Consider the following 14,709-nt stretch of genomic DNA (forward strand, 5'->3'; position numbering starts at 1 on the left):
CTGTTCACCTGAAAAGAGTTCTCAATCATTATAAGCAAACACTGAACCATTATTTCCCATCAAATGCTATATTGCAAAATATGCTGCTCTCGGCCGCCTCTTGTCTGTGCTCAGAACAAGAGAGAATGCTTACTCGCCCTATACATGTCATCTAATCTGTTCTTCAAACTGCTCCAGAGAACTGAAAAAACAGCAATAGTTCTTTTATTCATCATCAAGGAATTAACAGTTCGTACTTCCAACAGAGTACAAATTCAGACTTTGATGCACTTCACATTATGGAAATGGAAGGATTAGGACAGTCTTTCTCAACTTGAGAAACCCCTGAAACATTCCTCAGGCTTCGAGAAACCCTGGACGTGGCATGAGTCTGCAGAATATGGCTGAGAAGCATAGCTGTGTATACATACACATATCCCACCCCTTCCAGGCCCACCGTTGGCCATTGTGAGAGGAGGGGTCGACATGACCATATAAGGCCCTATCACCTGTTAAACATTTAACGATGGAGGCCCCAACGACGCATGTGCGGCCTTCCACGTGCCGTGCCGCTGCCGCCCACGTCGCCCCCCAGGCCTCGCCGCCCCGCTGTCGACGACTGGAGGCCGCGTCCACCGCCGCCGAGCCACTCCGCTGCCAGCGCCGCGCCTGGCCCTTGGGGGCCATGCCCCACCACCTGCCCGCCCGCACGCCCGCACGCCCCCCCGCCACCCAGCCGATCCCTCTGGACTGCCCATAGCATTGGCAACCACCGTGGAGAACCACTGCCACACCCGCAGAGCCTGCCAACGGTGAGTCTGCCCGCGGAGAAGGGGGCCCAAAGGGATAGGCCGCGGCGGCAGCACCCACGCCCTCCCAGCCAGTCGCCCGGAACCCCACGCTCCCGCAGCTAGCACCTGCTGTATTTACAGCACAGCGGGCTTAATTTCTAGTATTACTATAACTTTTCTTAAGATACCTTAACTATAACTTTTCTTAAGATATCTTAAGATACTCTTTCAGAATTTCCCTGTGAGGAAGTCACTTTGTGCCAAACAATGGAACAGCTCTCTGCCACGATGGGGCTGCAGTCTGGACATCTTTGACTCTTTCCCTTCTGCCCTAGCATGCGGTGCTCTGAAACACAGGAAACAGGAAGGCAGCAGAAGCAACAGCACAAAGGATAATGCTGATGCTCAATGCCAAAACAGTTCCCGCTGGAAGGCTTCTAAGGACTAAAATACGATGATCCTACTACTTTGCCGCTCTCTATTTAAGAAATGAAGATGCAAATAAGGATGCAGAATACCATCGGATAACTACTTCATTTGACAAAAAACACACATTGTCATAAATAAAGAGCATGAGGACTAGACACTCACCAATCCATTTCTCCAGATCTGCGGCTTCACTGGGGGTGGCTCTGGGCAGGATACCAGGGTCCCTGAAGCTGGTCTGCAGTAAACAGCTGATGACAAAAAAGAACAGGATGCCAGCAATTATAGGAATGGCCATGGTCAGGTTACGAGCCAGGAAGGGGCAGCTGAAAAGAAAACAACATTAGTTAATAAGGCCTCCATTCACTACCCAAGATCTTCATCCACTGACTACTTTCTTTTTGCTGCCGCTTTGTGAAAGTTCTCTCCTTTTTATGTGATAAATTCTGGACAACAGCAGCTATCCTATGCAGACATAGTCATTTGTAGTCCAACTTGTAGTCAATGGACTGGATCCGGTGGGACTGCATCAGCTCCTCCACCACTAGTGCAAGCAACCAGCAGAAGAAAGAGGGAGCAATTTCCCCCAATTTCCTCTCCTCAGCACTGCCCCCATACTGGAGTGCATATTATTCAAGAGCCTTCATAGAAGATTTTTAGAAGCAGCAGCAAACTGCTGGGGAGGAAAGGAAGGGACGGACAGTTCTGTATCGTCAGCTCCTTTCACAAATTTCATAACAGGATTCAATCTGTAGAATATTCCTTGCCCCTCCTGTGATATTTCTTTTATATTCTCCAAAGATTTCTGTGATCTATAAGTTGGAAATAAAGTTCACTTCTCCCCTCAAGGACCTCTGCTCACCTTCATCCAAGTACACCCAACTGTTACATCCCACAATACAATTTTTGATGGTATCTGGGTCACACAGCAGATGAGTTAATAATTGTTTGCCTGTCACAAATGTGACTGCCAACATCATAATAAATTTACTAGCAGCTGCACACTTTCTTTTTAAAATAGTGCTCTACATTCTTTATCTGATTTCTACCAAGAATAACTTTGTAAAGAATGCTTTGGTTTTGTTCTACAGAAAGGGGGAGATAAGATTATTTATTATGTCCGGAAAATTTATACATTGTCTCTTGAGAGACTGACTCAAGGCAGCTCACAAACTGAAGCAATGCTATAAAGTCAGCAGCATAAAAACAAATCATCAAAATCAAGCTGGGATATAAAAACAGCATAAAATAACATTGTGCTGCTTAAAGCAATACTAGTCCTAGGACTAGAATGAGACCATAAAACTATGGAATCCCACAGCTAAAACTATTGGTAAAAAGATATTTTTGACCAGATTTCTAAAGGAAAGTAAAACACGTGCTAGGTGCACCTTAAGGAGGAGAGCACTCAAAAGGTGTCACTGCTGAAAAAGGTCTATCTCTGGTTTCAACCCATCTCACCTCTGCAGATGGGAGCACAGCTTAAGAATAATATCTTAACTGGTAGGGTTGGACACTCAGGAGAAACGTGATTCTTTGAGCATCCCTCTGTCCTTTCTTTCCCTGCCACATTTCCCTTGCCAAAGGAGCCAGTTTGGTGTAGTGGTTAGGAGTGCGGACTTCTAATCTGGCGAGCCATGTTCGATTCCACACTCCCCCACTCTGCCTAAAACTGTGAGTTTTGGGAGGGAAAGGGATCCAGGGTGTGTGTGGGGAGGGTGGCCGGGAAGTCTGGCTCTTAATATCCCATAGCCCCTCTCCCTGTTCCCTCTCCTGTTGCAAAGAAGAAAGTAGGAGTCCCACCTGGAGGCTGGCATCCCTGACCTTGTATGGAGCACAATGCCAGAGTCCACCCTCCAAGGCAGACATTTTCTCCAAGGGAACTGATCTCTGTCATCTGGAGATGAGCAGTAATTCCAGGGGATCCCCAGGTCCCACCTGGAGGCTGGCATCCCTAGCCGAGACCTATTACACCTGGATCCAGTGCAAGGACTGTGCACAGCCTGCATAAGGATTCCTTTCTTCCCAGATTTCCCTTTGCCCTGGCTGCCATTTTTGACCCTGAGAAAATATATTCACAGGTCCTAGGATTGCCAACCACCAGGTATTGCCTGGGGATCTCCCCAGAACACATCCAAATCACACAGATCATTTTCACTAAAGTGAATTGCTGCTTTGCATGGTGAGCTTTGTGACAGTTGAGATGAATATTTCTTATTTTTCTCAGGAAAGGTTTGCTATTTAGCATATTGCACATACAAAAATGAAACTAACTTCTTATTTAACATTTTATTTTATTCGTGATTTATTTTATTAGTGATGCTACACACATTGGCACTTTCCTATAACAGGAAATGGGGTTCCCAGGCCTCTTCCTGTGTCACCAAAATTGACATATCTATTAGACCCATCCCACTCCCACCTACATTTGACTTTCACACATTGCTAGAGATGCCAACCTCCAGGGGGGCCTGACAATCTCAAAGAAGTGCAAAGTGATATCCTATGCTTCATGAACAGAACAATACCTGTACTCTGGGCTGGCTGTTTGCTCTTCTTCAGGGAAAAGGTGCCTGACAAGGATTCAAGGGACTGTGGCCAAAACCTGAGCAAGGGGGCTAGACCTCTCTGGGCAGGATAAGGTGTCCTCTCTCTGCCAGAAGCCTAGAGCCCAGCCGCAGCTTCTTCCTCCTCACCTTCCTGCAGTGTAACCTTGCAGAAGCCAGCCCCACTCCTGACTGGGAATATTCACCAGATGGGCTGCCAGCTAACCATATGAACATGAGAGAGGCCCTCTGTGTTACACAGTCACTGGATCCCAGGGATCATCAAGAGGTTCACTAGCAGGGCCAGAACTCCAGAAGCCCTCCCACTGTTGCCCCTCCCCAAGAACCAAAAATAAGACCATCACTGCCCTAGTCATAAGTACAAGAAAGGTGCCATGTTGGATCAGGACAATGGCCCATCCAGTCCATCAGTCTGTGTCACACAGTGGCCAAATCTTGAAGGCCATCAAGAGCACTCGCACCACACAGGGAAGACCATGTGAATTACATGTCCTCACCTGTACCAGAAACCAACCAATGTGAAAGTGCTTCTGGAGTTCTGGCCCTACTGGTGGGCCTCCTGATGGCCCCTGGCTTTGGCCAGCCTCACCCCACCCCGGCTGGCATCTCTAGCAATGTGTGAAAGTCAAATGTAGGTGGGGGTGGGGTGGTCTAATGACACAGGAAGAGGCCTGGTAACACCACTTCCTGCAATGTGGGAATAGTCTGTGATGTCACATCCCATGGGAGTGACTGGGTGATGTCACTTCCAGTGGCACATGACTTCTGGGGCTGTGGCCAGCTGGCATCACTTCCGGGGGTCCTTGAAATCTGAAGAATACTTCAGGGTCAAAAGGGTCAAAATACCTCCATGGTCAAAAGGTTGAAAAACACTGCTCTAAAGCAGCGGTCGCCAACCACCGGGCCGCAGTCCACTAGCGGTCCTTGGATCAGTGGGCACCGGGCCACGGCTCCTCCTCTTCCTGAGCCAGTGGCAGAGTGGCAGGCCACCGCAGAGAGTGCAGCTCCAAGTGATTACCGCATCTCTTGCGGAGCTCCCCGTATCTCCAGGTCTCATTTTGGAGTCAAGAGACTCTCTTTAGAGCAGCAGCATGCTTGTTTTTTTTAAGGGAACGTTTTTAAGGGGGGAAATCCCCGCACAGGGGTGCGCGCTCGTGCCCACTCCGGGCGCAAAACTTCTGCGTTCCCCACCATCAATCTTTCCCGGGTGCTCCCCACCAAGGCAGCCATGAAGCCTTCTGCAGCAACCTCCCCCGGCCCAAACAAGATGGAGACGCTTCGCCTCTGAGGCGCGCACTGAGAAAGCGGCAGGCGGGGCAGGAGGAAGGGGCTCCGGAGCTGCTGCCGGAACGGGCTCGCTCCCTTCCTCTCCTCCCTCGCCCGCTCGCTCCCTTCCTCTCCCTCCCTAGCTTATTTTTCTTTCAGCCAAACAAGGCACAAAAATCTTTTCCCCCTTCTCCTCCTTCCTTTAGCCTTTCTCTCCCAGCTTCTCTTCGCCCCCTCCATCTCTTTTCCATCCATTTTTCTCAACCAGGAACAAGCAGCTCTTGAGCCATCGCCTCTCCCCCCCCCCCGCCCTTTCTTAAGGGGAAAAACACGCACCTGCAGACAGAGAGAGGGAGAGAGGTGGCAAGTTCCACTGAGTAGGGTTCTGAGTAGCCCTGCTTAGGATTGCTGTGCTAATGCTGGGAGGGGGGACATAGTGAACCAAATAAATATATCAGAATTGGAGACTGATGTGTAAATATTGCCTTCTTAATTGTGGAATGCTGAGATTCATTAACTGAGTCCCTGTGGGTACATTGAAAGGATCACACATAGGATGCTCTCTCAGGACACAAAGTGGGAGTGGCAAAATTGTAACACCTAAAAAGCCTTTTGAGTTTGATTGGGTACAAATAAAGGTGGAACAACTTGTTTGACTTTGCACAGGGCTCCAGAAAAAAAATCCTGGACCTTGAAATTTCAGTGCAACTCAGTTTTTCTGATAAAAGAACACAAGAGCTTTCAATTTCAGATTACACAGAACTCTTCATGAAAGCGATTGTGGTATTTGTTGTCAAATCTCTTAATGACAATGAAACTTTGAAGTCAAATTTAGAACTACCTCCAGTTTCATTTGCCCGCCACCAAGAGCATGTGCAGAAAGCAATGATTCTGGGTCAAACGGTGTGAAACCAAAATACAAAATCAGGGATGCTTTCTTCCTTATCAGCGCCTGATAATTTTTTATTGATACCAACTGACATAAGGTTACCAACCTTATTTCCTGGCAGAACTACCCGTAGAAATGAAACTTATGGGGAAGTTGGCAGCCGCTAAATTTCTGCTTGTTCTGTAATAGTTAAGTAACCCCTGCCAGGTAAAGCTGACAAAACTCAAGCAAGGGTATAGTTCAATAGATGGGGCTGCAATTGTACATGTGGTAAAAGGATTGTTCATTTCAGCCCATTTTCAGCTTGCACTGGTCTCACAGACAGGAAAAAAAAACAAAATTTCATCTCGTGTATTTATTGGAGATCCGGCTAACCTTTGAAGAAATCAAGGCAAACAGCCTTCCGCTCCCCAGCCTATTCCCAAATCTTTATATTTGTTTTTGTGGCATATCTGTATCTTATTTTGAAGGGATGTTTAAATGTTACCATAGCGACCAGAGTCAGAGACCGTTAGGGCAGTGGTCGAGAGGAGAGGAGTAGACTACTTCCCCCCCCCCCCCCGGGCCTCAGTAAAATTGTCAAGTGTTGACCGGTCCCCGGTGATAAAATGGTTGGGGACCACTGCTCTAAAGTGCCCCGGAGGATCACAGAAAATAAGGAAGCAAAACCAAGATTAGAAGATTTTAAGAAGAGCAGGAGTTCCCATCAGGATCCAGAGTTAGCAACTGTATTTAAATCCTGACTTAAAGTTCATGATCATTATGTTCTAAAGACAGCCACATTTGGGATAGAGGGGAAATTAACTGCGGAGCGCCTGTTCCTGGGTCTTGAGAGTTGTCAGGGTAACCATGGAATTCTTTCTGAAAGGAGAAGGGGGCGAGTGGCTGATCTGAGTTGAGAAGTAGGAGTGAGCTGTGTGTCGTGATGGAAATTAATACTATTTCTGTCCTGTTCTGAGGAGAGAACAGGCTCGTAAAGGCTGGGCTTATTCAGTAGAAAGCTACTAGGCTGTGGAACAGGCAGGGAATAAGTAAATGCCCATTCAGCTTGCAGCAGAAGTGCCAAACATATTGTCCAATGGCCATTTAAAAAAATGGCCTCGGGCACTCTTGCCCCTTTAAACAGCACTTTAATCTACATAACTCACGAGCTGGATGCTTTCCACAGCATGGACATAAATGTCATAAGCTGCCAGTATAATCACATTATTAGGGGCACATAACTACAGAGGACAGCTGAAAGCTTAGCTAACCAAAGCACTGGGGGAAATTCAGAGCAGCCCTCCTCCCTCCTAAAGTGTTTATGGAGGACACTAGCAGCTCAAGAGTTAACCGTATTTACTTGAAAGTAAACCCTGCTGGCTTTAATGAAAATTACTTCCACATAGTGGTGCCCAGTCTTGATTATATAGAGGTGCGCAGGGATGTTTTATTTATATCCTGCCTTTCCCTTGTAGCTCAAACTAATCTGAGACGACCCCTAAACTCAGTGCTTCAAATCCAAGACATGTAGCTTACATATATACCAATCAGGGTTGCTGAGGTCACTGCTTGGGGAGGAAGAGAAAGTTCTGTAACTCCAAGCCAGGCTACAGATCCCATATCACACACGCATCTTCGCTGCCCAGTGTTCTGCAGTCTTTCCTCACCACCATGAACAAGAATGCAGAGACTCTGCTCTGCACGTCCAGACCATCACAAACTGAGAAACAGAGGGCAGAGAAAGTGGCTGAAAGTGTTCTTAGAATGAACGCAATGTGCCCTTCCCCACTGCAGAAGCATGCCCGCACAATCACTTCCTCTTAGACAGGCACAATAAAGGACTGGGCCCCAGTTATTCCAGAAAGGAAGAATTTGATCTTGCATCAACATCTGATCTACCACTCAATACTGCAGGGATTCTGGGGGGACGGGGGACGGGATGGTTTAAAGGGGTTAAGTCAGCACAAAGAATACTGCTAACAAGTCCCCAGAAACAAAGCAAACTTTTTTTAGAATACAGTGTTCAGGCTGAAAGGATTTATGAGGTGTACTGTGCAAACAATGTAGATTACAAGCAACCAGAGTGATGCAGCTGGTTGTGCATGCAAATACTATGGACCCGCCACAGGAAGAGGACTGCATGAACCATGCAAATCAACAGTGGGGGTGACTGGGGGGGGGGACAGAATTGCTTCTGACTTACAGTGCAGACAAAAACTCCATAACCACACCAATAACTGCCCTCGCCTACCATTCAGGTCATATACATTGCTTAAACACGCAACAGAAGATCTAAGCCATGAATCACTGGTAATGTAGATGCAACATATGACTCCACTTTCCAGGCTGAAGCTGTGTTGGTCACTGCATGGGAAGCTATGGTCAGGAACTGCAAGAACTGAACCCAAAGGTCTCAATATGACAAACCCAAGATTAAATAACCACCAAAGACAAGGCAAGCGTGACATGTGAGGGAACGAACAGCTGTTTACATAAGGAAATGCCAAATACTGACCCCTCCTCCCCATTCTGCAAAAGGATTTTACTATTATAAGCATCAGTAATCACAAAGACTCCAACACACACATGCAAGCTGCCGGTACATTTCCTGATATCCACACGCAAGAGGATTAAAGGAATCAGATGCATCTCTCAAACCGGGCTGCAAGATCTATGTTATCTGCTACTATTGTGCCCAGACTTTCCTTGAGAAGGACATGAAGTGAGCCTTTGACATTCATCCCCTATAATTTGTACTCCCCCATTTGTACTCTCTCTCAGTTCCCTTCCCTAGAGGTGCTAATTCCAGTAGGCAGCTGCAGTCCCAATGGGCAGGGTATACATTCAACAAAAATGCATAATTTAACTGGGACTTTTAATATGGAAAAATCTTCCCAAGATGATTGCAAAGGATTAGCAAAAGCAAAACAAAACACTAGGTTTAATTTTTCTGGAAAAAGACCAGACACCTGGTTAATCGTAAAGGCATCTACTATAGAAAGCTTAAAATGAGCGTTAGAGGTATGCTAGATAGAAATTAACAGTCTCATGTTAGGGCAACCATATGGAGACTGCTGGAAAATGCCTAGCGAGTGGCTACTGCCAAAAAACTCAACCATCTAGTCCAGGCTGATGCACACCATGAGTTGGCAAATCATACATTGCTTACAACATAGCACAGTAGAGGAAGTTCCATGTGACCTCTGCACAGCCACGGTATATTGAAAAGCAGCCCAAATTCTCTGTATTTCTGCAACAGGCAATGTTTGCCTGACTCCACAAGGATGCTCACATGGCCTAAAACATCTTACTTGCTCATACATAAAACCTCAAACTGGCATAGAAGTGCTGATGTTATATCAAACAATGAACTGAAAGCTGAACCATCCTTCCGAGTGCAGAAACAGCACACACCATCATATGGATCTTCAACCTTTCAAGTAATGTATGAGCACACACCCAGTGTGGGAAGGAATTATTCTCCTATCTAGCAAGGAACACATAAGCGTGGCCTTTTGTCACCAGGCTAGATACACAGTGTATGAAGGAGCACTTGGAGGCATCTGGTACTCACAAGGCAATTAAAGTTAGCTGCTCAAATGTCCCAAGATACCTTGCAACTACCCGTTTCTTGACACCCAATAGGCAAGTAAGCTCTATCATGTCATCTCAGAGAAGGTAACAGTAGAAACATTTCTTTAAGTCCATTAGCAGGGGACATTGGTGGAGGAAAGAGGAAGTATTCACCACCATCTTCCCTTCCACTTTGCACAAAAAGGTTCTCTCTTCTTCTTACCCCCAGAGTCCTGCAAAGTACATGTTCTTCTGTTAAGCTCTGAGGTTTGAGCAATTTGTGAACTTTAAGGAATGGATGCTTGAGGTTAGAAAGTGAGGGGCACTGAAATAGGTTCCATTTCCAAGGTGAAATGATAGGGCTCTTGTACACAAAGGGCTAATAAAGGATAAACGGGGGGGGGGGGGAGTGAGAAAAATGGCAAAAGGGGAAATCATTGGCCTACCTTTCCTGACCATGTATTCTTAAGACTGAGCAGCAAGATGCTGAATGAAGCTCAACTTTCTTATGGTCCAATTTTGCAAGGTGGGAGAAAAGGGAGAAAGTTGAGTCCCAGCAAAACATTTATCAGGTGATGTTGATCTGCCCTCCCCTTAAAATGACCAATGATAAGTCTGGAAGGGGAGGGTCCCTGGGTAGTCATGCCAGGGACTGATCAAGAGACCATCTGGATGCAAAGCAAATGCTCTACTACTGAGCAATGACTCCTCCCATAACAACCCAGGAAAATAGGCAGTTTTTTCCCAGCAGTCCTCTAAGACAGGCTGAATGAAAATGGCTGAACCAAGGTCCATAGCAGAGCCAGAATTTGAACCCAGCGTTCCCTATAATTTATTGCACCATTCTTTATGGCAGGGGTAGTCAACCTGTGGTCCTCCAGATGTCCAAATGCTGGTAGGGGCTCATGAGAATTGTAGTCCATGGACATCTGGAGGACCACAGGTTGACTACCCCTGCTTCATGGCACAAAGTGGCCAGCCCAACTGGTTAAGCCAAGGAGAACAGAGTCCTTCACACACCAATTGGAGTTCCTTTTCCTGTTTGATCCAGAACCTGAACATTTCCAGAACCTGAACATTTTAGAACTTGCCATAATACTGCTATAATTCTTCTGTGGCTTTGCTTCCTTACATCTTTGCTATTACATGAAGATTTTATTCTAATCTTTACTCTCCATTTTACATTCCTTATAAGAATTCCTTACTTCTGCTATTTCTGTGATTTTATTCTATTTCTTACCATCTAACCAACTTCTCATGATTGTTACCTATATAATGGCACCAGAGCCCACAGCACCATTCTCATTACTGCGAGAACCGCTGCACTTAAGATGCAGGATGAAAACATTGACTAGTCCAGGGATGGGCTCACTGTAGCTCTCCAATATCCATGGACTACAGTGACCATGCAGGCAGGGGCTGATGGTCATTGTAGTCCATAGACATCTGAAGAGCCAGTTTGCCCTCTCCTGAACTGGAAGGTGGGAGCAGGCCCTAATTAACAAAAAAACAAACAACCGCCACGCACTATGTCCCTCAGGGGCGACTTGAGGCCGGCCACTCCCTCTCACCTTTGCCTACCTCCGAGGGCTGATGTGATGATAAAAGGGAGACGACTGTTGCAAGCCGCCTTGGGTCTCCTACCGGGGAACTGATCTAAGCGGGGTATAAATACCAAAATGAAGAAAAGCAATAATGCCGGGGGGAGGGGCGCCCCCCCTCGGACGCCCGGGCGGCTCGGCGGCTCACTCACTCGAAGGCGAAGAAGAGTCCGCTGGTGACCACGATGAGGCCGAGCGTGAGGAGGAAGACGCCGCTGTGCCGCGCCAGCATGAGGCGGCCGCCGCAATAGAAGCGGTTGCGCCCGGGGAAGACCTCCCATTTGCGGCGCTGGCGGTCGGGCGGCGGGGCGGCGGCGGCGGCTGTGAGGACTGAGGCTGCCCCTGCCCCGGGGGGCTCGGCCGAGGGGGGCGGCGCGGCCGGGGTGCCCGGGGGGATCTGCCGGTACTCGCAGTCCTTCATGGCGGCGATGGCGGCGGCCCTCCTGCAGACCCCACCGAGCGGCACCGCCAGGACCGCCCGGCAGGCGACAAGGCAGGCCAGGCTCCGTCGCCCCGCTCCGGCCCACCGGCGGAGGGAGAGGCAGCCAACGGGAACCGGCGCCTCCCGTCCCCCTCGCCCTCGACTCCCCCCGCGGCCGCCGCCGGCTGAGGCCTCCCACCGCAGCGCCCCCCTCAGCCTCGCCGGCCGGGAGTCCCCATTGCAGCTGCGCCCGCCAAAAGCCTCCTCGGAGCAGGAAAAGGGGAGCGCGGCACGTTACGTTTCCCGCCGCGCCTCTCCCGCGAACTTACAAAAGCGGCTCCTTAAACGCCGCTCTTCGCCATCGCGCAAATATGAGGAGGAAAAAATCCCGCTCGCGTCTGGACTGGGCAAGCCCCCGGAGGCACGCAGTTGTTTCAGGCAGTCACATCAGGAGACCAGAGCAAGACTCCCTGGAAAGGACAATAATGCGAGGGAAAGACCATGCTGGAAAAGTTGAAGGTAGCAGGGAAAGAGGAAGACCGACCTTGAGATGAATTGACTCAATTAAGACAGTAACAGCCCTCAGCTTGCAAGACCTGAGCAAACTTTTGGGAGGTCAATCGTTCATAGAATCTGCCTAGCTCATAGCAAGAATTTTATTGGGGGGGGGTGAGTACAGTGGTCGTGAGTCCATCATTATTAACACTTTTATCATTTATTTACCAATTTTAGACTTGAAACTCAAAATGGATTACATGGCATGAAACAATGAGACCTAATAAGCAATGCAATAGGATTAGGATTGCAAAAACTAGACAAATGCAAAAAAGTTTCAAACATCTTATGTCAAGTGAGGCAAAAAATGGAATTCCAAAAAAATTAGAACAATGCTGGAAGCAGTTTTGAGTCTACTGCAATACAATTTCAGGGTTTCTTGACAGCTCTGGAAGGGTTTCCCAAATGGGTGAGAGTTTTATAGTGGTGCATGTTATAACATTTATTGAATGATATGACCATATATGGTCATATTGACCCACCCACTCACCAAACCCAAGGATGGGCCTGGAGGGGGTGGGAAGGTGAGGGACCCAGGATGGGCATGTAAGCTATGCTTCTCAACCATGCATGATGGTGCCACTTCTAGGGTTCCTTAAAACCTGAAGAATGTTTCAGGGGGTTCTGAATGGTAAAAATCTTGAGAAAGGCTGTCTTAATCTCTTTCTCTCTGCTTTACTCCAATATGTTACTGCTTCAACCCACTTCAGCTTTTAAAATCAAGATTCTTCATCCCTGCTAAACGCTAATTCTGTTTTAGCCAATTGTATAAAGAATTCACCTTTGTAAGATTTATGAAAGGATTCATACCTTTTTACCTTAGGCCCTTTCTTCTTACATGGGGAATTTACACTTGAAAGCAGCGCTGGTTACAGGATTTTTGTGGGTCCTGGACAAAAAAAATATAACTGGGCCCTCATTTCCCTTTGATAAGAGTCCCCTTTTTATCTATTTACACTCCTTCCAGTTGGCTCCTTCTCTTTGAATCTTTTTCTTCATCTTCCATTTCCATTCAATTTGCTTACTCTGGTAAAGAGAAATACAACATTTTCCATTCTTGATTATTTTTATTACCTTGTATAACCTTGTAACACTGGTATAACAAGTTTATACATTTTCCCATAACAATATTTTTAAAATGTGAACTGCATATGGTGTTTGCAGATGAAAACTAACTGAAAGCCAAATCCTCTGAGAGCAGCTAGTGGTGCGCGTTTCTGGAAATTTTCTAAAAATGTACATATCTAGGTGCATGCAATCAAAGTGCTTTCTGCTAAGCATGTTTGTGTAAGTCAAAGCATGTTTGTGTAAGTCAATCTATAATATATTTTGTAAAACTTAGTTACTTTGATCAGAGTCAGGGTTAGAAGGAAGAGTGGTTGTAAATAAGAATTTTTATTGTAGCTTATTTAGATTCAGGTGAAATAATAAGCAATTTATATTGAAAATAGAGATGAGATAAGTAATTTTATGTTGAATGTAATACATGAGGAGGACCGTTATGAATATTGGTTTGGACTTGTTTTCACAATTCATACAAATAAATACTTTACAAATGAAAAAAAGTACTTTCTGCTTTGTTTTTCAGGAGCAAAATGGTGAATCACAATATTAAAATCTACATTCTTTCTTCATGTGATTCAATAGACAGGACTGCTAAAGCATTCCGTTGATCTTGGGACATTTGTGACCTGAGATAGTTCTTAGTCAACTTCAGCTTGCTGAAGCTCCTTTCAGCTGATGCAGTTGAAACAGGAATTGTCAGCAACAATTTCAAAGCCACAACTGTATTTGGGGATGTGGGGCCCCATGAACAAGATATAAGGTAATGCAAAATCCCTACAAAAGTTAAACAATAACTCATTTTGTTAAAACCAAATGCCCACTTCCTTTTATTTACACATGTGATTAATGGAGTCTTGTAAATGCATGAAAATTCCCCCTCCCATATTATTTGACCCACTTACACTTTCCTGGATTGCAGTGTGCCAAGTGGGAATCCTCTGTTGCTAAGTAACCACAACAGTTTTGCCAGCATTCCAGGCCTGGTTTCTGCAGTAAAAGGCAGGGGAGGGAAGTAGGCATCAGCAGCCAGGGCAGTGTAGCAGAAGAGTTTCAGACTGGGATCTGGGACACCCAAATTCAGATCTCTGCTCTGCCATGGAAACTGGCTAGGTGACCATAGGCTGCTCACATACATTCAGTCTCACCCGTGAAGATATAATGGACAGAATAAGAATGATGTGTGTTGCTTTCTGTCCCTGTTGTGGAGAAAGATGGGGTAGAAATGAAATGTTATAAATAATAAATATAGCTGAAGTCAGGGCAGATAAAAGGCAGGTTGGTTATTGGAAGGAAAGGAGAGACAGAAGGAAGGAAAGGTGAGAACATGGGGTTGCTAGGAGGAGGAAAAGAGAAAATAGTGTGGGCAAGAGATATAGGGAGAAATCAGTTATCCTCTGCAAGTCATTTTTTTCTCTACTGCATAACTGGGCCTGACCCAGCAACTAGCTGGTACATACAACTCACCCAGGTTTTTCCCAGGGAGAAGGAAGGAGGGAACACTAAAGACAGATGAACATATAAAAGAGGTTGGAAGGAGAGGAGAGGAGAGGAAAGGAGAGAGAGGAGAGGAGAGAGCTGGAAAAGGGGAGAGTCT

The 14,709-nt window shown here is 46.6% G+C and overlaps 1 protein-coding gene across 5 annotated transcripts in view; it reads right to left on the reverse strand.

Annotated features, from left to right (window-relative positions):
- Nucleotides 1-11,940, reverse strand: part of ZDHHC18 (zDHHC palmitoyltransferase 18) — a 32,008-nt gene extending 20,068 nt beyond the window's left edge. For 2 of the 5 annotated variants that reach the window (XM_077337705.1, XM_077337706.1), the window contains exons 1-2: nucleotides 11,227-11,933; nucleotides 1,362-1,522 (exon numbers count right to left, since the gene is read on the reverse strand). In XM_077337705.1, the coding sequence (XP_077193820.1) occupies nucleotides 1,362-1,522; nucleotides 11,227-11,495 (430 nt within the window). In that variant the 5' untranslated portion in view covers nucleotides 11,496-11,933. The other 3 variants (XM_077337707.1, XM_077337709.1, XM_077337708.1) reach the window with 3 other exon arrangements.
- Nucleotides 11,941-14,709: the final 2,769 nt, after the last annotated feature.

The sequence above is a fragment of the Paroedura picta genome, chromosome 5, assembly GCF_049243985.1.
Source record: "Paroedura picta isolate Pp20150507F chromosome 5, Ppicta_v3.0, whole genome shotgun sequence".
Lineage (NCBI taxonomy): Eukaryota > Metazoa > Chordata > Lepidosauria > Squamata > Gekkonidae > Paroedura > Paroedura picta.